The sequence below is a fragment of the Lampetra planeri genome, chromosome 51, assembly GCF_965212315.1.
Source record: "Lampetra planeri chromosome 51, kcLamPlan1.2.h2, whole genome shotgun sequence".
NCBI lineage: Eukaryota > Metazoa > Chordata > Hyperoartia > Petromyzontiformes > Petromyzontidae > Lampetra > Lampetra planeri.
The window spans coordinates 3,862,686-3,889,368 of NC_136157.1; the positions used below are offsets into that span (position 1 = coordinate 3,862,686).

At 43.5% G+C, this 26,683-nt stretch overlaps 2 protein-coding genes across 6 annotated transcripts in view; one reads left to right on the forward strand and one right to left on the reverse strand.

The window, feature by feature from the left end:
• Window positions 1-26,683, reverse strand: part of PROSER1 (proline and serine rich 1) — a 55,898-nt gene that overhangs the window by 16,674 nt on the left and 12,541 nt on the right. The window lies entirely within an intron of this gene.
• On the forward strand, window positions 12,448-24,805 carry LOC144734469 (serine palmitoyltransferase small subunit B-like). 5 transcript variants are annotated; one of them, XM_078616665.1, is made up of 3 exons: window positions 12,448-12,586; window positions 20,464-20,510; window positions 23,431-24,805. In XM_078616665.1, the coding sequence occupies exon 3, from the start codon at window positions 23,460-23,462 to the stop codon at window positions 23,733-23,735; it is 276 nt and encodes a 91-aa protein (XP_078472791.1). In that variant the 5' UTR covers window positions 12,448-12,586; window positions 20,464-20,510; window positions 23,431-23,459; the 3' UTR covers window positions 23,736-24,805. The 5 variants fall into 5 exon arrangements, with proteins under 5 accessions (XP_078472791.1, XP_078472792.1, XP_078472794.1 ...); XM_078616668.1 differs by lacking the exon at window positions 12,448-12,586 and adding an exon at window positions 16,377-16,461; XM_078616667.1 differs by lacking the exon at window positions 12,448-12,586 and adding an exon at window positions 16,904-17,015.

Sequence of the window (26,683 nt, forward strand, 5' to 3'; positions counted from 1 at the left end):
TTAAAGGTTCTCTTTCAGATAGTAATAAAAACATACATTTGGCTTTTTTCTTTCAATTATATTCCAATTATGCTATGTTATGAGATGACTATGACACTGGAATGCTCACAAATGACCAGTGTACCACCTGGTATTGGAGAGTAGCCCAGGATATTGATTAATAAATACCTCGGAAGTCACTTAACAGTTGGTCTCTTTATCCACACGAGATGCACACAATGTATATATGCCTTGAAAAATGTCCGTTGCATGAAAAGCATTTCAAGTTCAAACATTTTAAAAGTTGGAAAAAGCAAAATGAAGTTGAAAAACTAATTTTTTTTCCCTTAATGTTCAATGGACCAGGTTCTACACTGGAGATCCCAGCTTAATTATGGGTGGTTGCTAGTATTTGAGCCTTGTATCGAAGTGGTGCTGGCTTAGTGCTCTGACTTGTACATGCCTCATCTGGGCAATTTAACCCCCTCCCCATTGATAGGTCATACACCGATTTAATGATGAAAAAAAAGGTAAATGTGCAGCCCTGAAATTGCATGCTCCCCCCCACTGCTGGTAGAAGGGCGTCCGCTAGAGGGAGCACGAGAGAACCCCTCGATCGAGTGTTTGGCCTACTCTTCCACGCTGGCCAGGTATGGGAGTACTCATCTTACCAGATGCGACCTCTGCCAATTGACTGTGGTGTACCCATCAATACTGCTGGGAGGACGGATGCGGGAGCATTGTGAAATCAAAACCATTGCTTTAACTGCCGTGCCGGGAGATTGAATCAAACCGGCAGCCTCTGGATTACAAGTCCAGCGTGCTAACTATTACATACACCATGTCAGCTTCCTATTTAATGTACAGCTTTATAAAGAACCCTTCATTATATTACCAACGAGTGCATCGTACCCAATGGTGCAATTACTGCGTCAACCACCAATTCAACTGCTGAGTTTCTGCATTACAGATAATTAATGCACCACAACATATTGCATCATAAATATATGGGAAAAAAAATGTACGCGAAAAAGACATGCGAGTCGATAATAGTTCAGTTTCTTTTTGGATGAAGCCCTCTCTCATGTATGTTGAACTTCTTTCACAACGTCCATAGCCAACCGTGCTAATCGGATGGGCATGGGAAACCGGAGGTGCAGGTGTTGTTTGCTCACAACCCAACCCATGTTGATCATCTTGAGTTGGTGAAGGGGGGTGGCAAAAATGATTAGCCGTGACCAGGAATAGAACTCATATTTCTGGGTTCAAACAGCAGGGCTCTTGAACTCAGAAATGAACTTCTTTCGCACCGTATATAGCCAACCGCACTTTCAATTGTGTTCATATATGTGTCTCATTTGTCCTTTCTTACATGCTCTTTCTCATGCCTTATCAGTACTGTTTTATTGACACTGTCTGAACCATCATGTTTCACAACTTCTTGTTCCGTCTCTGATTCAGACCATTACCATGAAGACATTCCGTTTTTTTTGTATAAATAGAAAATAACTGATTCGTACGCATGCACTTTGATGCCACGTGTAATGAGATTATAAATCAATTCACTATTGCACCTTCTTAGGTTTTTTCGGTAAAGTCACGTAGGTAAAACATCAAAATGAATGAAAATAAAATAAAATAAAATAAAAAATCACGACGTTTCGGAGGCAACACAAGTCTCCGTCATCAGGTGGGACCGTCACAGCCAGATTAGCTGCATCAAGTGAGGCAATGATTCAAGATGTAATCCCTTAAAAGCGAGTTGAGGGGGGGAGGAGAGGGAGGGGGGAGCTCATCAGACTATGGTAGCCAATGAATGGAACGTATCGGGAGGGAGGGGGGGCAAGGCCAAAAGGGTGGGCGACGGCGTACATCTTGAATCATTGCCTCACTTGATGCAGCTAATCTGGCTGTGACGGTCCCACCTGATGACGGAGACTTGTGTTGCCTCCGAAACGTCGTGATTTTTGATTTTATTTTATTTTCATTCATTTTGATGTTTTACCTACGTGACTTTACCGAAAAAACCTAAGAAGATGATTCCTTGCAGTCACGAAAGCTTCAAATCTAGAATCACTATTGCACGTTGAACGTCCAGCCCATCGGCCTAATACTGGATATAAAACAAAAGTCAAACCAGTTCATAACAAAAAAAACAATTGAGTTAGATCTCGGAAATATAAATGTGTCGTTAAACCCACCACTACCCGACACAGCCAATTAGTAAGGTTTGTCACGTAAACAACACGTGCCAATTAGTTACGACTTCAGTACCACGGACCGATCTTTTGGAAAGTAAACCAACAACATTTACAATTCGTACCGTGACATTTTGCAGGTGATTACAACCATTTGGCGATTAGCCAGAATTTACGTGACAAACCTTTACTACTAAGTGGCTACGTCGGGTGGTCGCGGGTTTAACGACACAATTAAATTTACGTGATCTAACCCCCCCCAAAAAAAACCTTTATCGAGGATAATATTGGTCGCGAAAGCCTACTACGTGTTAAACTGCCAAATCAGTTGGACTGTTTCCAACTAACCATCCCTTCAAAAAAGTCAATCCCAGCGAAGTTTTACAACATAGGCCCATGTTAAGCAAAGCGAGTGCTTACACAGAGCAATGAGCGCAAATCCATCAAATGCCGCATTTAGGACCAGGGAAGGGGCCAGCAACATTAGCCATCTCTTCTTACAAAGGGAGGCTTAATAATGACAATTCGTGGGAAAAAACTACTACGATGAGTCCATGCATCATCGCTGTATGCCGTGGAAAACAAGCAGGCAGAGAACCTCTATTAAGGCACCGTGCGCGTGCATTTTACAATGGAGACCCGTGAAAAATTAAATTCAGGGAGAAAACAATAAAATATGCACACACTCATATTCTTAGGTTTTTTCGGTAAAGTCACGAAGGTAAAAACATTAAAAAGTAAAATAAAATAAAAATCACGTTTCGGAGGCAACACAAGCTTCCGTCTTCAGGTGGTACCGTCACAGCCACGACAGCTGTATCAAGTAAATGAGAGATTGCAGGAGCTACCACTCCGTTTATATAATGGTTGGAGAAGGTGGTGGGGCAAGGGCCGCATACTTTTATTAATATGGTAATGTGAGGCTTAAGACTAAGAATAGACTGCATAAGGCTGAGCCTATGTTATGGAGAGGTGCGGTTTGTGACGCGACCTGGGACAAGGAGACCACCACTAAACATGGTAAAACTGTAATGGTTGTCTGTCAAATAAGATTGGCAAATAAGTGTAGTTAAATCTTTTTTGCATGGTTAATCACATCTTTCCAATGATTACTCACACACTCGCTCGCTCTCTTCATTTACCCTGAAGAGCACCACGAGGTTTGAAGGCTCTCTTTCAGGAACTAAACGAATAAATTATGTTGTATGTATGTTTGTGTGTTGAACTTCTTTTGCATCGTACGTACCCAACCGTGCTAAATCGGAGGTGCGGGGGAAGGACAACAAACTAAACACAAGGAGCAGTTCTCAATAAATGTTGCTGTGAAGTATTATAGGTAGCAGCTAATATAAGTAGTTCATTCTGTCTCTACATTGGCTTTCCAGACCAGTATTATTATCAAGCTACAATTGTTTAAGCAAGCTCTAAGCGGAGCCAATGAGCCAAAGGACAATAACAGATTTTGAATATTTTCAAGAAAGTTCTGCAAAAGGATATATTTAGAGCTTCAAAAACACCACTTGAGGTCCACGCGACATGCGCAGGTGATAAAATGACTCTATCATCTGCCAACTGCTGGTCACTCCTCTTATCCTTGTGTAGTGTAATAGCGCCGGCTGGTGGACAGCGACAGCAACTGTGGTGGACAGACAGTACACACACCGGTCAGGGTGTGTTGGCAGAGCGGAGGAACTAGGGCAAGGGTCACGGAGAACCCTATCTGGAGGCCCCTGGAACCTGCTAGTGGGTTCGAGAAGGGAGGCACGGTCAGGGTGGAGCCAGGCCACACTGGTAGCATAAAAGGAGCCGAGAGCTCCTTTTATGCTACCAGCGGATGACACCCAACTTTTTGTCATCCAAATTTTTTCAAAATGTATATTTGTCCTCCAATCTCATCCTGACTGAACTATTGTTGTCACGTCATGCGATTAAGAAGCCACTGAGATCTCTTGCAGAGCAATTCAACAACGGCGCACAGAACTGGATATTGCAGAGCTGCGTCTGAGATCGCACAGAAGTGGATACCGCAGAGCTGCGTCTGAGATCGTTGCAACTGACCTCTGCTCATCAATGTAGAGGGCAGTAATTTCCCACCAACCCTGCCGCAAAAAGTATCGTTCAATGGAATAACAAGCTAATATTTTAATCCCATAGCTAAAATGTAACCACGTTAGTGGCGGAATCAATATTAATGTGATTGTTTTTTTCAGTCATTTGTGAATGGGCAGAGATCATCTCACGTACAACTTTTTAAAAAAATTTGTTTACATTACTGAAACAATGATACATATATACATGAAAAAAAAATTACAAGCTTGAAAGCAAGAAGAATCTGCCAGTGCTCACTCTGTTATTTAAAAAAATGAATCAAGCCACCCCGGTATGTGTTACTGGAAGTAAGTCGTTTTTATTCGATAACCATTCCCTAATCGTTGCTAACTTTACATATCAAAGAAGTAAACACATTTTTGTAATGCTTTCTTGTGTTGTATGAATTGTCACTGCTACAGGGCACGTGGAGGATTTACTATCGAGGCTATGATCTCACTTGACAGACATGGTGACATATGAGCCCCAAATAAAGCAGTTCATTATCTTTTGAGAAAAAACATAATCCACCGCTTATATAAAATACCACACACCCATCTTAACGTCATAGCAACTGCAAAATACCAACATTCAAAAATAAAATCTAAGTGGGATAAACATCTCCTGTGTATAATAATATATTATGTAAGTACCTTAACACTCACCCGCTTTAGACCAATTCATACACTTTGATTAAATGATGAGCAACTGAACAGACTAGAAGAAGCACCCACTTTGCATTGGTTGGACACATAAGACAATAACAGATAAAAAAAGAGGCAAACGTTGAAAAGTGTGTAAAGTAGTACACACATCAATGCAGGCCATGAACTACACTCGGTGAGAGAGTTTGTAAGCATTTTCTTATCCTCATGAAAGAACCCAAGAATAAAGTGGGAATTTCAAAAGGGTGGAAAAAGAAAGGATAACAGATAACACGCTCGACGCAATGCACCCTCAGAATTCGGGCTCGAACGGGAGCATACAGCCTCGCTGGCCTACTGCGGGAGGGGTAATGATCGTGAGCAGTGTATTTACTATTTAAACTAAACTAACAATTTTTATTTTACCAGGTAAGGCCCCCTGAGCTATTTAGGTCTTTCTCAGAAGCAACCTGCCACAAATGATAGCTCAACGAAGTGGCGGCTATCATCATGTGGAAATTTAGAGCAGCCACATGCTCTAAACGCATGTTGTTGATTCTAAATGTGGAGGGAGAAACCGGAGAACCCGGAGAAAAATCCACGCGACCACGGGTAGAGTATGCAAACTCAAAATATACAGGTGTCAGGGTCGGGATTGAACCCATGACCTGTATACCAGGCGAGGTAGTTAACATCTCTCCACCATGACACCCCAAACCTACGCTGAATCCCAAACGGAAACACTGCGAATGCATCTCCCCGTTGTGCGAGGCGGAGAAACAATGTAACCAAATGGAACCAGAAATTAAATAACATAAACGCCGATGTCGAAGTTTGTCAACCTTGTTATCTCCCATGAGCAACGGATTTACCTTGTGTTAAGAAGAGTGGTGGCGTAGTATCCAGAGTCCATCTACCTTTGTGACCATTAATAAAAGTGAGTGGGCCCAGGCAGGACGCATCGCGACAAGTGACGATGGCTAGTGGTCGAGGCAACAAAAGGAGTAACAGCAATCAAGAGGAGATATTATACTGCGGAGATGGAGAGCTGAAACGGCTCGTGTGCCACAAATTAGATGGATTGGTGAATATTCAGACTCCTAAGAGATAGACGGTGGTGGCTTGGGGAGGTTCTCATCCAATTTGATTATCCCATGGATTTATACAGTACATATACAATATAATAAAAGGCAAAGTTGTGATTATATGTGTCTGTTCAAAATGTTTAGCGTACTTCCCGACATGCAACAAACTTGAAATTTGCCATGTGGGTACTTTCCAGACTGTACACCATGCAAAAATTATAAAAATACACGTACCGCGTTGTAGTGTAGTGGCTAGCGCGCTGCGCTACGAACCCAGCGACCCGAGTTCGATTCCCGCTCACGACCACCACCGGTGACGATTATTTCAACCGGTCCTTGGCCTCCCCTAAGTCGACTCAGCCTCAAACGAGTAACTGCTGTGGTGTGTGAACATCGCCACTGGGGAGACAAAGGCGGCCTGGCGTGGTGAATCCAAGTCACGGGCGAAGCCGGGTAGTAAAGCTAGTATTCAATATGCAGAATATTGCCTCGCTATTCGCGAGGAATACGTTCCGGAGATGCTCTTGAATGGCAAATTTTGTGGAAAATGATATTGGCCTAAAATGATATTGGCCACTTAATCTCTCATCACTGTAACTCATTACATTCTCTCATCACTTTAACCACTTTCTCTCTCTCTCTCGATGCAGTCGTGTAGAGTTTCAGACGCGATTCGCGGAAAGCCAAAAACGCGGACAGCAAACTTGTGAATGACCAGGGGATGGTGTACGTCTAAATTGTACACAAACAGTGGTGTGTCGCAGGGAAGCTGTCCTACCGAATAGAAACGTAGCCCAATTTTCTGACGCGTTCATGATGGTTTTTTCACATGTAAAAAAACAACAGGGGGGGAGGGGGGGGGAAATCTCACGAACCTGCCAGGCTAACCGACCGAACAATAATTAGTGCACCGGCGAACTTATGGCATTGCGATGCTACCGCGCTGCGAAGGAAGGGGTGGGTGTTGACGAACCATCGCGAGCGAGGGGCGGGGAGGAGCGCCCAGTGCGCCAGACACTGCGGCGTTTCGCCGTCCCACGCACAAAGCCACTTTGGGGGCCAGTAAGCCAGCGCGCACGTACGTGCAGTCAAAAATAGATATTGTGCGTGCAGTCAGCCTTCAAAAGTGCTCGCTAGCATCACTTACCCCAACAGTCTGCAAAGACTATACGGGGGATATTTGTCTTTGTGTCCCCATGCAAGCATGTGCCTGTTCAAATGTGTGCATCCCAAAATCTACGACAGTGTACACATGTGCCCCAAAGCTTGTGTGTAACCTAACATATGTGCATGCACGCGCATCAACTCATGTGCACGCACATGCCAATAAAGAAGCGTGTGCGTTTATGTGACGACAGTGCGCGTGTTTGTGTAAGCATCGGCGTGCCTAGTGAAAACAGGCGGGGGAGGGGGGGCATCATGCGGTCACACATGTTGTTTTACACCACCTACTGCCGGCCGCCGCTGCCTATATTTTAGTTCAGCAAAAAGAATATATACGTGCACACCTGCACGTACGTGCGTCGAGTGCTCATGTCAGCCAAGGAAAGGGCGAGCGAGTGAGCGCGCAAACGGCGGCGGCACGCTTGTGGTCATCCACACGCCCGCCCAGGCGTACGCACGTGCCTGCGTGAGTGTGGGGAGCGGTGGCGTAGCGGCTTGCAAGCTGCGCGACGAATCCGGCGACCCAAGTTCGATTCCCGCTCACAGCCAACACCTGTGTCGATTATCTGAACCGGTTCTGGGCCTCCCCTAGGTCGACTCAGCCTCAAATGGGTACCTAGTGCGGTGTGTATACGTCTTCACCGAGGGAGACAAAGGCGGCCAGGCGTGGTGTTGGCCACCCACCCCCCCTCGTGTGCTGTGCCGGCCTTCATAGGAGCTCGCTAACAGCACTTGTTCCAACAGTCTGTTCAGGCTATACGGGGGATCTTTGTCTTTGTGCGTGATGGGTGGGGCGTAGGCTCCGCCGGGGATAGTGCCGAATGAAATAAATAACCGGGCGAGCCTTGATGGCATTCTGAAACCTTCAACTCGCGCGGGCAGCCACGCAAATGCCGATTGTGCCCGGTGTGTGAGCATCTTGCAAGCTGACAAGGGGGCGGCACACGCGTGCCCGCACGCACACGTTGAGTGCCTCCCCGGGGCCGATGTTCATGCGCTCTCCATCGGATGCCTCTCTTCATTTGCGACGGCTCGAGCACACGAGGCGAAAGGCGCGTGCAGAGCGGGCGGCACTGGTGCACGTTAAGAAGCAACACGGCAGAGCAGTACAACAAGGCATATCCGACCGCCACGTATCTGCCGTGAGCAATTAACCGCCCACACTCGGTCTAGCGTTTGTGCACGGGATAAATGTCATTTTATAAAGATGTTGGCAAAACCCAACCTTTTCAGAGTCAGTAATGTGTTCTTAATCTTGTGTACATTTGCTTACTTCTAAAGCACAGAGAAGCAAATTTCCCACGTTTAAAGCAATTTACACGATATTTAGTCCAGTAGCCTATTTATATACGGTGTAACTGCTTTATATCGATATTCGCCTATGCCTCAGTCACCAAGGCATCAAATATATACGACGTTGTCCTGTAGTGAACATTATACACATCTGATAATAGGTTTCCCCCCTTTTTTTTGGCAACAAAACAGGTGTTAAGATTTTGATTTAAAGCTTTTGTGACTTTCGGTAAAGTCACGTAGAAGGGAAATAATAAAAATAAAACAATAAAATAAAATTCTCACGACGTTTAATTAGGATGCTGTCTTTCCGACAGCTCTGTTCTTCACTTGAGGACGGCTGCTTGTGTTGTGGCCAAAACGTCGTGAGAATTTTATTTTATTATGTTTTATTTTTATTATTTCCCTTCTACGTGACTTTACCGAAAGAACCAAGAATAGGTGTTAAGATGTTAAAACACCAAACTGAAACCTTTTACAAGGAATCATGTCTGCATTAACCACAATGCTTGTGGTCAGAAAGCAAACAAAAAACACACTCTGATAATATATGCATTGTCCGTGAAACTGATTGGTCCACACCAGAGACAGCTTTCTTTTGAGCCTCGTCTCAAACGGTGTTAGACCAGAGGACATTAAAAGGCGCCAAAAGGCGTCCTCTACAACTACTCATCCCACTGAGCCCAACATTACCCCAATAGGCAACCAGCCACCCATATCAGACCCCACACTGCCACTCACCCTATCACTGCTCCCAACACCCCTCCTTATTCTTGCTTCTCAGCTTTTTGGTTGCAATGCCACTTGGCCCTTTTGATGAGTTAACTACGTATGCATGTATGTATGTTGAACTTCTTTCGCACCGTACGATGTCAACCGTGTTAATCGGAGATGAGGTGGGGGGGGGGACAACAAACTAAACATAAAAAGCAGTTCTCAAATAATTAGCTTTCATTATAGATATAAAAGTGCATAGCTCCAGTTGAGTCCTAATATCGGAAGGAAGAGCATTTCAGTCAGCCGCAAAAGCGCATCTGAAACTACCTATTAATGCCGAAGAGAAATGAATCACACTAATATATATAATAACAGTCCATCTCTCTTGAATTGTGGAGGATCAGTCAGGAATTGATCTTCAGATGAGGAATTGGCATGTTTCATACCCGCCTATTGTTGGTGTGGCGGTGGCGGGACTATGAGCTCCCCGAGACAAGGGGGCTTTTGTAAATCGCACAATGGATTATTTGCAAGCAGATCTGGAAATTTCACTCAACTACCACTCGTGCCCTGGGGGGCCACTTCTTTAACGATGCATTCCACCGCACCCCTGTTCTCATTGTCCAACTCCACAAACAATCCCCAAGACAAAGATTACATTAAAAGGAAACACATCCTCATCATCACCAGTCGCGACAAATCCACTGCTAGACAAAGGCCTCCGCCACACCATTGATGTCGCTCATGGTCCTGCGATGCCACAATATAACTTGTGCGGATGATTCAGATCAAAATCAGAATCTTCATTGGGACTGGAGGAGGAAGATTGGCGGGTCGGCGAGTTGATCTCTGCGATCCACCTCTGCGGTGTCCATCCTCTTTGGCGAGTTGCCTCATTTGGCTGTCATTCTGTCAGCCATCTCTTCCACTTGCCCTCATCCCCTTCGTGTGACTTTCCCTATCCCAAGACCAGTTTCAATGAACGGTCAAAAGTACATGTGACACGCAGGCTTTCGCCACCAATATTATTAATTTTATTTTACTTTTATTAATTTAAATTTTTTACCTACGTGACTTTACCGAAAAAAACCTAAGAATATAATAATAAAGATGTTTCTGAGTTCAATTGCGTAAGTATAAATATGTCGTCAACCCGCCAACACCCAGACAAAGCCACTTCGTGAGGTTTGTCGCGTAAACAAAACGTGCCAATTAGTTAACTACTTCAGCACCAACGGTGTGTTGGAAAGTAAATCCACAACATTTGCAATGGGTACCGTGACGTTTCACTGGTAATTACAACCAGAATCATTGGGGGGAATTCTGTCAGAATCGTGTACAGTATGTCTCGCGTATATATATTTGTTCTCTCATCCATGTGTTCCTTGTTCTGTTTGTCAGCCCAGCGAGTATCACTGTTGCTTCTTTGCTTACTACTCTGCAGTGTTTATTTCTAGCCCATCTCATTGTTTTTATACGTACTCACTGGACATGTTCTTCTTTCGACACATTGATATGCCGTTCTTCATTGTCAATCTACATCTTCCAAAACAAAACATAACCTCCTCTGACTCGCATCTTTATCACTTTATTTAAGTCCTGGCCCACCTTCAATTACTGCCAAAGATATATAAGTACTTTGTTGTGTTTTGTAGTGGTGTCCCTCCAACAATATATTTTATTGTTCAGCGACGTTATTTTACATACTCTTAAATTTATTTTTAGGTCATTCTTGCAAATTACAATGCCCTGGTCTCTTGAGTTCTCACCAAGTTACACAACACACTGACAACACGCCGACGTCAGTCGTGGTTTTTATTTTATTATTTTTTATGTCTACGTGACTTTACCGAAAGAACCAAAGAATATGAATACACTGACAGTTTTAACCCCACTTTGTAGCCTCCTCTATTGAGTTCTAAAATTGTTTCCTGTCGCTCATTTATTGTTACGACTACCTGAGATGGTTAACACTATAGAAATTTCATATCATGCTTTATTTGTCCCAATTAAATTTTTAAAAAAAATAGTCGTTTCCCTCCCTAGTCTACCTGACATCTCTACAGTGTAACTATTTTGTTCGAAGAAAGGAACTTATTTATTAACTCATACATCCATAATAGAGGGTTTTGGGTTAGATCGTGTAAATATAAATGTGCCGTTAAACTTGCCACCACCCGACGCAGCTCATTAGTAAGGTTTGTCACGTAAACAAAATGTGCCAATTCGAGTACTCAAATTGTAAATGTCGTGGGTTTACTCTCCAATACACCAGTACCGTATAAGTAACGAATTGGCACTTTTTGGTTGCATTACAAACCTTACTAATTGGCTGTGTCGGGTGGTGGCGGCGGGTTTAACGACACATTTATATTTACGCGATCTAAACCAAAAATCTCTATTATGGATATTGATCACGAAAGCCTACGTGTTAAACTGACTCATGCATATCCAAGAGGACTTCCACCGAGGAGATGGAGCGATCAAATCCGGTTGTGTGCAGTTGCTGGGTGCAACGCTACATGTCACTATCGCAACAGACGGCGTGATGACTTGGGGAGGCCTTTATCCAGCAATGGATTGATAATATCTGATTATGAAATGGATTAGCAATCCAAAAGCAACCCACTAAGAAGTAAGTAATGGTTCATCTCACGTAATTAACTTTGTTTTTTTATCATCTCATAGGCTGGTCTCAAGATTTTTTTAAGTGATTAATAATGAACAGCCCTTTCATTAAAATATTTTTTTAAGAACGTAAATTAGTGGTTTATTTTTAAAGCAGTATATGTATCATGATTCCTCAAGTATTTTGGCCAAAGTGGAAAACTTTCATAACAATGCTCATGGGTGAATAAAGCAATGGCTACTGTACATAGTATTGAAGTGCACGTTGTTAAAACGAACGAATATTTACAAGATCAATGGAATTCATGCATGAGCCATACCTACCACCCCTGCGGCTACACTATCTTCAGCCTGAAAACAAACACCTGAAAAACCAGTCTGCTGGCGCACGTAGCCTTGATTTTTTTTTACTGCCTTGACGCCCCACTTTTCTTGCGTCAAAAGCAAAATACAACCCCATGCCCACTCAATCATCTGGCAGCACCACCCTTTCCAAATCCCCCACTGCGCATGTCGCCAAACCTGTTTCCTTTGTGCAAGCCGCGCGTGACGTCACCGCGGCATGCGGACCAATCACGCGGCGCTGCGCTGCAGAGACGGACCGCCCCCGTTAATTACAAAAGGCAACGGGGTGGCAGAATGATCGGATAACCCCAGCAGGAGGACACCACAATCTCTGCAGTGGAAAAAGCCTCGGAGGGAGCTCCAAGCGTTGTCAACCTCGTCCCGAGCCAGCGGCGCTTGTACCAACTCAAGACATTTATTTCTCTCTGCGCTTTTCGCTCGTAAGGTACGATTGTGTTGCAATGCGCCGCCTATGTAGGTGCGAAAAACTCGGAACATTTTGGTTAGTAACATTACCAGAAAAGGATCAAATATAAGAGGTGATATTTCAGGAAATGGCTCTTCATTATAGGCTGGAGAGTGAGTGATTAATGTTTTATTATGTTTTATTTTTATTATTTTATTATTTCCTTTCTACGTGACTTTACCGAAAGAACCAAGAAGAGTGATTAATAGTTGACCATCCCACCATAATGTATCGTGCAGTCACCCATTTATTATTCACTTAAATCTCTGATGTCCTTCATATCATCCGCTATGAAAAGGGCAAATTGCGCAAATATATTGCCAATCATACAAAGTGGCCGAGGAATGCGAGTTATTATTTGTGGTCGTGAACGACTGGCAATGCATTATCATACGTTTTATTGCATGTGAGCGTGTTTCTCATGCCTTGTTCACTTAAGTGTTCGGTGAGTGAAGCAGGTTTACTAATAAGTATGTGGTGTGTTTTGTGTGTGTTTGCGAATTAATGTTGGGAGAAGAGAATAATAATTCCTCAGCATTCATGTGCTTAAGAGCAACATGATGTAAATAAAAAAACTAATATATTTTGCTATGAAAACAAAGCTCCACAAACTTGTGAGACACTGTGTATATGGCCCATATGATCGTACTGTAGATTTAAATATGCATCTGCTCACAAATTAATTTTACAATTCGCCAGCATGGACGATATTGCAATCGCCAGTTCATATGCATTAACTTGCAAGACCAAAAACGCTCAACAAAGTGTCAAAGCTGCTTTCCATGGAGACAAAAAGGAAAATGACAAACAGCTTAAGCAAACGAATAACAAGACTTATTTGTGTTGCCAGGAGTGGTTGAAGAGTGATAATGATATTTCTTGCAATAAGATCTATAATTTAAATATACTACCTGGGATTTCAAAGCATACTTGTGAGATGATTGAACGATATTAAAGAGGTACACTCACTGAACTTGCCATAAAGCAATGTGCTCGGTGATTTAAAAACAAACTTTCTGTTTCTGTTTGTTTATGTTTGCTTGTAGCCGTGGCATTGTTGGCGCTATGTGTGTTGCAATTGCTTTACCTGGTCAGGTGTGTTGGATTTGCACTGCTCTGGAGTTAACTTTGAACCATTTCTCAAAATTCCTAACAATTGTTTGCATTGCCTAGTGTTTGCCCTCCAGCCAACTACTCCCCAAACGGGAGTCTTCCCTTCAACGGAAGACCAATTGGGGACTAACTTGGTGAAACAGATTAACGGGGAGGAAAAATAAAGGGTTTTTTTTCTTCGTGAAACTGAACGTGAGAACAAAAAAATTAACAAATGCTGTGCAGATTACGAATGTTGACATTTTTAGTGCGGAGGTGGGAGGGTGACTGTGGACTCGCGTAACCCTTTGGGGATGTTTAAAAAAACATTGCCAGAGTATGACTAAACTCTAAGCCGTGGGCTAGATAATAACAAAACGTAGCGTTCGTCACAGTCTTTGAAACTCCATCGTGTTACGATATACAGATTAATGGAAAATAAGATAAGTCAGACTGTAGTGGGTCAAAGGTCACCCACGAGTTTCTCTGCAAAGACATTCATAACCATAGCACGTAACGTTGAGTGGCTAAAGTCAATTACAATACTGCTCTCCAGGACGCACGCGCACATACACAAGCGGTCTTGATTACTTATTTTTTAAGTTGTGCACATTATTCCACTACATTTTACAATCGATCACTTCTGAGGCATTCAATGATGGGGTCACTGGTTACAAACATACACACAATGGTCAATGCAGGATTAGTTCGAGAAAGGTGCATTTACAGGGCAATGCGTGCAAGTGCCCCCTTACAGGCATTGGAAACGGGCAGTGACATTTGTAGCTACAACGACAGGAAGGTGGTGCATGGACATTGACCTGGTCTGTGAAAGGAGAATTATAATTATAAGTAGTTTTGGTGATTGCATCTCCTGGAGCCATTCCACACACACACAAGGTGATGCGAATTGCTTGCTTAACCGCTTTTAACAAAACAATTTGTGTGTCATGGCACGATGCTAGTAGCACTATTGAAATATACGAAGTAAAAATAATGGTTCTTTACTTGAGAGTGCAGCAAGTAGGTGGCTGCTGACAGATTCTCTCAACAGTCTTTAATACTTCTGAAGCTTTCCTGAGCAAATAAAGTCAAGCATGCACAACAGGGGCACCATGCGTTCCCCTACAAGACCCCCCTTATACAACATGGACTGATCCAAATTGCTGCTGTCTGCACAGGAGGTTTGGATCGTTCCATCTTGTCTGCAGGGGATGAGAACATTGGGATATTCCATTAGGAAGAACCAGCATAAGCAGCAATGTACTTGGTACTCAGTTTTTTTCGGTAAAGTCACAAAAAACCAAAGAGTATGAATCCTTGCAGTCACGAAAGCTTCAAATCTAGAATTAATGTACTTGGTGTTAAACAATGCCATTTCTGGGATAACACAAACGAATATGTCGGATCTCATAAAGAAATCGTGCAAAATGCTCGCACAGGTGCATCAAATCTCAAAAGTAAAGGCAAGATTTAAGCGTGGGTAGTCGCTTGTATGGGGCGACCACCATTTAAAGCCCGTGATGCAGGCGGCTACTTGCTTGCAGGGCTGTGTTGTGGACCGCAGAAGGCAGTGGGGCAAAATGTACCTTCATGGTCCTGCATAGAAAGCCGAATTGGGTTTCATTGAATCGGGACTCACGAAATCATGCTGCAAAAATTCCTGCTGGCGTTGCTTTCATCCAACGAGCCCATTCCGCGTTGTTGTAGCGTGCTCGATCATGCTGGTAATGCACACGAGGATATCTACGCTTTGGTTTAATACACACAACACCAATGCAGTGGTTGGGCAGTCACCAGCTTCTCTTATGCTGTTCTTTCTGTCCAAAAACACCGTTTGGATTTATGACAGCCGCTTTTTACAACACATGGCAAGACACTGCTAGCATTCACAACAGCTGGTTCGTTTAATGGTCATTCACTCTGTCCGGCACTCCTCCCAAAGCTTACTGTTTATGCACAATGTTCACCTTGTATTTTTATCGAAACGTTTGTGCATAACGCAAAGACAAAGATCCCCCATATAGCCTGAACAGACTGTTGGGGCAAGTGCTGTTAGCGAGTAACACCTAATGAAGTCCGGCACGGCACACGAGGGAGGGGGTGGGTGGCTGGCACCACACCCGGTCGCCTTTGTCTCCCCAGTGGTGATGTTTACACACCACACCAGGTACTCATTTGAGGATGAGTCGACCTAGGGGACGCCCAGGACCGACTCGGATAATCGTCACTGGTGTTGGCCATGAGCGGAAATCGAACTCGGGTCGCCGGGTTCGTAGCGTAGCGCCCTAACCGCAACACCACCGCTCCCCACCGCCCTGCGTACACATATACACACATTTGCACCTTTAGGTTGTTTATTCATGAATGTAAGTCATGTGTTTAGGAGCCTGTATTCCCTCAAGTCTTCCTTGCAAATAGGCATGCTATCTTTTAAATGGACGCGGCCAGGCAAGAGTAATCTAATCATACATTACTCTTGCTTGGCCGTCACGTGTACGCACAGCATCTTGAGGTACATTGGCAGATTGGTGCAATGAAAAACAAAACCTATCCCATTACAACACATCACCCAGGAGCAGAAGAGACCAACTAGTTTATCGCGCCAATGATGACTGTCTTACAAAGGCAAAGATCGTCCCTGTGCTACTGAGCAAGCACCTATGAAAGACCGGATGGCACTTGTCAAGGGGGTGGTGTGGGACAGCACCACGCCCGGCCACCTTCGTCTCCCCAGTGGAGATGTTTACACATCGTATAAGGTACTCTCTCTTAAGGCCAAGTTAATGTTGGGAAGGTACAGAACTAGTACGAATAATGACTAGTGATGTTATCCGTGGCTGGTAATTACAACGTACGTCAACGGGTTCGTATTGCAGTGCGCTCACCAATACGCCACCTCTCCCCAAAGTGATGAATCTTGCGCATGCAAACCCCCAGGTAACCACTGACATAGTAGGGATGGAGTAAGTAATCTATTCATCGATTGATAATTTGTTTATAAAGTTCATAGTACAAATCGCGTGTTTAATGAATCTATGTTCTTAAATTTATGCAAATTACAGTACGTATGAATAAACCACTGCTGGATGAAGGCCTCCGGAAGCCACAGCCATCTCTTAAGACCCTGTAATGTGGCTATCGGAGATTAAAATAGTTCATGCAATTGATATGCCAATACAATATTTAGGCTAAAGGACCAAACAAGATGGGCCAAATGGGAGAGCACAACCAAGATGATTAAAATAAGATGAAAAACGATCTGCCAAATGGAACCATGACCCACAAATTGCAACAATTCTTCAAGTCGCCACGGGTAAGGAGGGGTGATTGAATTGTTACACCCCGAGTGTACGTTACACACAGCCACGCCTGCACTCGTGCATTATTCTAGTCACCCAGAGGCACTGACACGTACACACACCAAAACATGCATCCCCTGTATATAGCCTTCATATAGACTGTTGGGGAAACTGCTGTTTGTGACCACGAATGAAGGCTGACATGGCACAACAAGGAGGTGGTGTGCCAAGCATCACGTCCAGCTGCCTATGTTTACACAGGTATTCATTTTAAAGTTGAGTGAACTTCAGGGAGGCACAGGACTAACTGATGTTAGTCGTTGCTAGGAACCAAACTCGGTTTGCCGGTTTCATAGCGGAGTGCAATATGCCCGTATATATACACACACACAAACACATTACTCAAACAAGTGCGAAGACTGTTAGTGAGCATCGATGAAGGAAAACACAATCACACGAGGTGACTAAGTGGCAAGTACAATAAGTGGCTGCCCTTCGTGTCCCCAGTCCTGTTAATCGCACACTACATCGGATACTCAGCTACAGCCGTGTTGACCTAGAGGCATGGGAAAAGTGCTGAACCACCATTGGAACCTCCTTTGCCAGTAGCAAATATGATAATTGGTTTTTTACCCTTTTATCTGGCAACAAAACTGACATCTTTTTTTTTGTTTGCATTCCGACCGCAGGGATTGTGGTCAATGCAAACATGACTACTTGTAAAAAAGGTGTCAGTTTTGTTGCCAGATAAAAGGGTAAAAAAACAATTATCAAGTGCTGAACCATTTGCCACTGATGTTAACCAGGACTGGGAATTGAACTCGAGCCACTGTGTTTGAAGCGACAGTGCACAAACCCACGGGGGCCACCGCTCATGCAGATACACACGCACACACGTGTGGTGGCGCGTGCTTGTCGAGCCAGCAGCTTGCGCATTTAGTGGATGCACCGAGGCCATACGGGCAAGATGATAGCCCACCCTCCAGGAGCGGAGAGTTGCCCGTAGGACACAGTACCGCAAGTAGCTTGCTCAAATCAACTGGTCAACGTGGTTGTTTATTTTCCTTAAAAGGAGGTATCTCTCCGGCAATAGTCTAAGGTACAATTTGGAGTTAGAAATGTCATCTAAATGCAAGACGCTGTGCAGAAACACAACAGGACATCCAATTGGCCAAACACCCCAAGCCCAGTCTTAAGAACTCGGTGCGATCTTGTTAGGTTCCGAGGCGTTACAAATAGTCGATACGAACTGGGCGCATCGTGCAGACAGAAGTGCTGGTGTGCAATATACGTGACAAAAGCATAACTTACAAGCAGGTGGGACGCTATGCTAAGAATGAACAAAAACATAGCAATGTGCCTTGATGTTTTCATCTCGATCAACCGTGACCTACTCAATGGTATGGGCTCCGAGGGGCTAAACACGCATCTTAGCTGGAATACTGTGTAACTTGGCAATCGCAAAGGCACAGTTAAAAACATTGCAAAACAAACAAGAGAGCTTCACGCAGAGATAACAATAAGGGAGCACGTGCAAATATTTATAGAATATCAAGATCTTAAGTCTACAATCTTAAATAAGTTGTACATTTACATGTTTCAGATGTTAGCTTGATAATACACCCCAGAGCAGTCAACAATAGTCGTCCCGCACGTCCAATTGGAACGATTGGCTACGTAAGGTGCGAAAGAAGTTCAAAATGCATACGTATATAGGACAGTTTCCTTATAAAGAACCCTGGGGCAACCTTCCGTGGGAATGTGGCATTTTTATTTCGTGCTCTGGCCATGAAAGGGGATGAGCCCCCCTCCCCCATTCTCCTTTTGAGAAGAAAACAAAGCGTGAGCACACACGTGTCATTCGGGGTGTCAACATTAAATGAAAAAAAAAGCATTTTGGTGTCTCTCGTTTGTGATGTCTAATTTCTTCTGTGTTTGTTTCGATGGTGTCATCTCATTTGTTTCATCAATTCGCTCCCAAGGTACATTTGTATATAATCTTTAGACAATTTACATTTGCTTCACATGTTATGTTCTGCAGTCATTTCCTTGCTGAGAAATTCTAAAAAGCGCCTCTTCTGCTACCTTGAGATATACTGCAAGGGGAGGTGCGGTATAAATAATAAATAACAATGACGAGCAAATAATCAATTCTTACGTGTGTGGGTCTGCATGTAGTATCTTGAGCATGAGAAAAAAAATCAATACTTTGTCAATAACTCTGCCTTTTAAAGGCAAAGTATATGAGGCAATCATTTGAGCAAGGGCTGGTCTTCGGCAGCACATTTGTTATTTGTGCTTGTGCAACACTGCCAATGAAACTATCACCGAATAATTTGTTTACATTTTCGAGTGAGAGCTGTACGCGCTCAACGAGTAACCGTGCAATACTTTACAACGATGGGAGGATGAGTTAAGAATGTGTGGCTAAGCTTGCGCTGCTGACTTTCCTCCCTTCACTCGCCAAAAGGCCCAAACCAAACGGGGTTAGGAACTCCGTCGACAAAGAGGACGAATGCAAGAGGCATTAAAGCAAGCGTGTTATTTTCTTACTGGCTCTATGCCTCCAAGCTACGTCCCTGCAAACAACAGGAGCGCCTGATGTCAATGAGTGCCCGCTTAATCTTTTGGCCCAGGAATGTGGAGATTTTAGAGGGCGGAGGGGGAGTGGGCCAGTAGCATACAGGGGTAGTAAAGGTGCCTTGGGTACTGGCAGCTAGCTTGACGAGATTCCAGGAGCTTAACTGCAACAATGCTGCCCCCTCCGCAAAATTTTAGGCCGATAAACCCAAGTTGCATTCAACCACTGAATGCTCACCTTATATGCCCTCATGTCTAAGCATTTTATATGATAAGGCGTATAAGGACACGAGTCGGCCCCTCAACCTGTAAGCTTAATACCGCAGTCATCGCTAGCTTTGTCTGAGAGGAGATGGAGAGGTGAATTCATCTCGTGTGCAAGGTTTAGGTGGACTGTTTACATAGCAGGATTGAGAGAGATCGCGGTAGTTTGGGATGGTCTTCATTCAGCAGTGGATTGACCAAAGCCGATGATGAATATTTTTTCTCATTTTATGCTCTTACCTATGTGTTCCCTATCTATCTATAATATTTACCAGGGCTAAGCTGCTTTAAGGGACTCGTGTAATATAAGACTTACTAATAATTATGTATATTGTCTGCCTATATAAGTTCCCCATTTATTGACATACAAATATTAATAGTGACATACATCTGGCCAGAACATGATCGTTATGGCTTTTTACGATAAACTCAGCACATGGCATTCAGCCTATTCGGCATGATTAGCACTAATGCAGGATATGCCGTCATTCAAGCGTCCTTGAGCTTGGCAATACTCCTGTCGAACTAAAAACATTCTCCTTTAAACAACACACTGTGTGACGATAGAATGCAAAGTATTTATGTACGCATGTTCAACTTCTTTCGCACCGTACGTAGCCAACCGTGCTAATCGGAGGTGCAGGGGAAGGACGACAAACTAAAAAGTGAGTCACTCACACTGTTCTCTGCCAGGCCTGTCATTTTCTCTATTTTGTCTCATTGTACAGGATGACTCTTTTCTATATAGATAGGTGAATGAATATCGTGAAAGCAATGGCTCCACATCTTACAAAAGGGTGTTCAATATTAAATACGCCCATTCAGATTGTCTCAATATAATTTTATGGGGTCTATACACACATCAGTTTGAATTCCAACTGTAATATCAGCATGATGGTCAGAAGACATTTTAATTCAGAACTCTCACGGAAAGCAGTGAATGTGAAAAGGGCCGTGGGTGATGAGGACAGAACCAACTGTGAAGTCCATGGAATAACCCTCATTATCCACATTTGGGGCATTCCTTTAACATGCCCTGCATAATAGTGTTTGTCACTCGGCAATTAAACTAACATTGTGAATGATCAAATTGATTGTGATAGTGTATCCCTTGCTCGGTGAGTGTTGGGGTGGTAATCGTCCCTTGACCACCCTGAGTGAGCAGTTCAATTTCCACATTACTCTGTCGGGGGATTGCCTCCTTTACAGACGACTACAGACAGTATTGATCTGCGTACAAAACGTGCTACTGGCCCTGTCCAGCTGTGGCACTTGGCAGAAGCAAACAAAGCTCTGGGTTGATGAAAAACACGGAGATGCATGGAATATCGGCAGCTCGAATTCAAATCGTAATAAACACAAGCCAATTGATGTAAAAATCTCACTAAATATTATCTCACCGGGAGTTTATAAATGGAAAACGGCCTCTTCCCCACCCCCTCCCCCACAATGGATCAGCAGCACCACCACTGACACTGATGCTCACACTTTCGCGAGCATAGAAACGTTGTCATTACGACAACTGTCAAATGTGGCCTCGATTGCAAATAAATATATAAATCGTGCGTGAAGCTGTCGTATAAAAACAAATCCCAAGTGCATGTTTCGAGGTCACGAGCCAATCATCTCTCCAGAGTTATTAAAGTTTGTACCAGTCTGAGTTGACAAGTGCTTGCTAGGCATGCCACGACTTGTCAATTAAAACCTATTAATATCACGTGACAATGTAAAGCTAAATGTTACATTTAAGCTAATGGAGCAGACAACACTGTAAACAAGGCAGACCAAATAATAAACAAACCAAGTAGTTAATACAGCAAATTCTAGTTCTTGCCAGTGAGCGCTAAGGGAGACCAGGTCTGACCTATTCTAAACTGCGCATGAAAAACACCGTGCCGTCTTTACATAAAAGCAAGTGTTGCAGCAACAAGGATATCGACCCGAGCGACATGACTTCAGCTTGCGCATGACAAACAAATATATTCACGAGGGAGCCCGGCAGAGTTCGTCGGGGCACGAAACGCTAAAACGGAGGTGTCCGTTTACTTCCCGAGTTCATTGGCTTACGACGCACAGCTGTTAGGGTAGGGGACATTCCACACTGCTTGGCAATGATCTTCTTGGTTCTTTCGGTAAAGTCACGTAGAAGGGAAGTAATAAAATAATAAAAATAAAACATAATAAAATAATTCTCACGACGTTTCGGCCACAACGCAAGCAGCCGTCTTCAGGTGAAAACCAGGTCTGTCGAGGCGACAGCGTCTGAATGAAACAGCACCATGCTTGGAGCATATATTTAAGCTGGGTAGGAAGGGGGGGAAAGGGCGCCTTGACAAAAGAATTTGCATATCAAGAGGAATTTAGCATATTTATGGAAAATGCAGGTATGTGATTAGTACTACTTATGCCCGTGCATTAACCATTGCTTGGCAATGGTTAACATTGGCGACGGAGCACAGCCCCTTTTACGAGTCGAACAGCTTCAGTAGACGACATGGGGGCTAACACAAATCTTGGCTGTCAAATGCGATCTAAATTCTGCCTTCACCGTTCAACTTTGTGATTCCGCAAACTGGAAGACATTCGTCTATAAATACCGCACGTCGACTTTGCAGATGTAACCGTAACATTGTGACGGTTGCAAGCTGTAACCAGCTTGAAACCCATGTGACACCTGCAAACGTATCCTTTACAATAGGCAATTTTAGTCGTATAATTGCAAGCAGAGTCCACCACACAACACCAGGTAAATGCACCCTGAGCCATCGTTGAAAAAAAAAAGTTAATTACAGGCTATCTGTTAAGAATAGAAACTGCAGAGTGCTTCTTCCTTTATTTAACCACAAGTGAGTCATACTGGGGCTTGGCACTGTGCGAGTCACCCACGTGATAACCTTTACAATTGACCAATAGTGGATTCCTTGCTGTTTTCCGCCTGCAATTGAAACTGTTCAAACATCTACACCTAAATTTTAACAACCTGAGTTAAAAACGGACATCTTTCCCAGCATCAAAGTGTGGCCATAGGGAGCACAGATCTTGCAGCAATTTTGAGAGTGTTAAGTGGATTTTCACACTTCATGCATCACTTATTATCCCCGCTTGATTTTACCCAGCCTTTTTTTGTCAGCTGTCAGTTGTGAATTAGTGCCCGATAAAACATATTTGCTTATTATCCATAAGATGTTTTTTTTGGGTTAGATCGCATAAATGTCATTAAACCTGCCACCACCCGACACAGCCAATTAGTAGGGTTTGTTACACACAGTTTAACACGTAGGCTTTCGCGACCAATATTATTATGGATTATGAAGGCTTTGTTACGTAAACAAAACATGCCAATTAGTTACTAGTTAAGCACACCTGTGTTGGAGAGTAAACCCACAACATTTACAATTCGAGTATGACGTTTTGGTGGTAATTGCAACCAGTTTAATCAGGCAACAGCCAGATTTGTGGAGAAATCCTCATGTTTCAGTCGTATTATTGCATTAGGCCAATGCACTTTGGCCTATTTACTAATTGTGCTATCAGGGCCATGTGATGACCAATTATTTTCCTTTCATCCCATTGTCACCCCTCCAGAAACCCACAGGCTTTAGGGTTGTCCAGCAATGGCCCCACCGGCACACCGACGAGGAATCAAGGAGTACCTCTGCTGGCTCCGCTACCAGTACCTGCTGGTCACGTGCTGCTACGTCATGGAGCCCTGGGAAAGAACCGTGTTCAACACCATCTTCCTGTCAGTGATGGCCATGGTGGCCTACACCACCTACGCCTTTGTGCCCATGCATCTACGCTTTGCTGCCAGCCTGCTCTGCAGCATCCTGGGAAGCGAGTCTCCGGGCGGCGGCACTCATGCATCGCAAATGGAGGGTGCCATAGTCTGAGCGCACCCGTTGGCGTTCAGACCGCACGGATTTTTTCTGGAGGGCATTTGCAAAACGTACTATTGTCCATTTTGTTTTCGGGGGATTTTTTTATTCGGAAATAGAACGATGGCAGTGTGTCCCCACAGCAGCAGGGTTGCCCTGGCATAATATTGAAGTTATAATCAGGCAGTGTTTAAAATTGACCAATTTCAGCTATGTCCCAGGTCCCTCTACCAAATGTATTATCTTTAAAAGGTGGCATGGTGCGAGGGAGTTAATACAAATCCTACTGCATATGTTTTGGCGGTTGTGTAGCATAACTCTATGATGTGTTTACGGGTTGTACCGCACGCTGTCTGAAGAAACATACCGAAGAGGCTCCCAGCACATCGAGTGAAACGTCGGACATCATTCCAAACAAGCAGTGCAACCCCAAAACATATTGGAGAGCTTTAACGCTACTTCGCTCATACACTTGCCTACCCACACCTACGTTCGCAAAAATACACATTTTATTTTACACACAAACACTTATACTAAGAAACTTTTTAAACCGCCGTTTATATTTACAGTCCATTTTATTTGGTGTCCATACCCCCCCCGGGGGAAATTTAAATAATACCCACCTGGTGGAGACCATAATTAGAATCGGTCAGGTCGGAAATTAAACAGCGGTGCCCTCCGCTATAGCCCACAAACCCGTAATCTTGAGGATGTGAAACTAGCCAAATACAAAACGAGCCGTCTTAAACTGAAACAAATTGTAAGACTGCTCATTTTCTAATATAGAATGAGGAAAGAATGTACAAAGGCTGGATTTATCCCAGATGGATATCGTTCACTGACCTTCTCTATATATATTCACAAGGGCTTTTGTGAACGCTTGAGTGTATGAAAACCATCAACAAATATTCTCTTCACTGTAAACACATTCCTCGCAAACAGTACCAACCATTATCTTGTGAATTCAATCTATTGAAACATAAATCACACCATTACACAGGTGTAAATAGATGCATTTGCCATTTTGTTAACAACTAAGTAACTTTATGGTGGTAGCATTTAATCAAAAAATATTTTAATCTTCTTTAATTAATAAATAAATGGAATGGTATGCATAGGTTAACTCCAAATAATCCCTTGAATGTTACACTAAAACTATGTTCCTGCTTTCTGTGGCACATCGCAAAGAAAAGTGTCTTTAAAGAGGAAGCGTAAACCTTACAACACGAACAGCAAAACAGATGACTAAGTGTCTAACCAATGAAATGTGCTATAACATGAGGTTTTACATATCTTCCATTGCAACATACGTAATATATAAAATACACTGACATGTGCACATACTTCTGTGCATGTGTGTAAGTATATGGGGAGCAACAGAATTCCTGTTAAAATGGGTTCAGTTGCCAGCCAGCCAGCCATGCACGAGGCAAATTAGCCGTATCTGAATCTGCCTTTAGGCAGTCTCTAGGAAACTCGGCCTTAAATTAGCTGCTGGTCTGGGGAATAACAATCAAACCTGGGGCGACAAAGGCATAGTGGCTGGCCACACAACCCCCACGCGTGCTGTGCAACTCCTAAATAGGTGCTCGCAAACAGCACTTGCCTCTAAAGGCCTAGCAAGGGATTATTTTTACGTGCAGTACAATTTGCACCTGCAGTAGTAATCGTATTCTTAGCAAAAATTACATTAAAGACTCCTTGTATTAGTGAAAGTATAAAACAGCAGGCATGTTGGTGGAATAACTTCCCCATTATCCAAACCACCTCCACATCATTGATAAAGTGCATAGGATTGTACATACAATATTATATACTTTATTGAACTTTAGTCATTCCCCTCTCACCCAAAAAAAGTCTTCTAGCATGTGGTCAAATATATATAAAGTAATTGCCTGCACCATATATTGTTTCCAATATCGCATCTGTGATTAAGTTGTACGTAACTACTCAACTGCCTACCAGGCTAGTGACCACTGTATTGGTCAATGACATTTTCACCCGGTGAGGGCCTCCCCCTAGGTAAACTCAGCCTGAAACGAGTAACCCAGCTCCACGCAAGAGGCGATGGGCTTGACTGTTCCCTTGAATTTGCTGGGCTCTGATGACGGTGACAACGAAGTTTTATTTTGGTCAAGTTGTTTTTAAATTGAGCTTCCAGTAAATGATTAAAAATAAAGATCAAAACAAAACTGCATGATAAAAAATGGCCCTACTGAACATGGGACACCAGTCCGAGCCGGGTCTAAACTATGGTAAAAAGGATGTGTACAGTATCAACTTTGTCTTACTTTGTGTTTTTTTGTACAACTTTCAAATAGAAATAAATGTCACACGGAAAAGAAGAAAAATTCCTTTAGTTGCCATACAAATCATGTGTGCAAAATGACCAATGACAACCTCCGAGTGTGTGTCTGGGCATACCTGTGGATTTTAATGCATGGATCAGCACAGGATCTGCACAACATTTACATGTGTGTAACAAATTTGCACACGTCATGGTTCTGCACTTGTGCTTTTTGTTTTCATTTGTTTGTTATTCCAAGCAATATATGTAATTGTTAGCCAAATTAATCGTAGAACAAAATTGAATGTAATGGTTCTTTTGGTGCAGTTGCTGGTAACCGGGCTGAGAGTCTACGTGCGACAGGAAGAAAAAAAACCCGGTTTAATCACGGGCGGCTTGCCTGGATTTAAACCCAGGATCTCCATAGCATCAGCTCCGCGCTATGACCTCGGAGATGTATGGTCACTCTGGGCTACCGTGGCTCGTTCTCCAGTGACAAGGGTTGCCAAGACTTTGCGAGAAACCCGACTGGATTGGTCCATCTCGTGACATGGTGCAATGAGCACAATTGGGAAAATTGTGGGTCATGCAATGCTGGTGTATAATTAAGGAGTTCTGTATTTGTGACGTTTTATGTCAACGCTGTTTTGAAACCTCTGTCCAATAAACCTGGGCA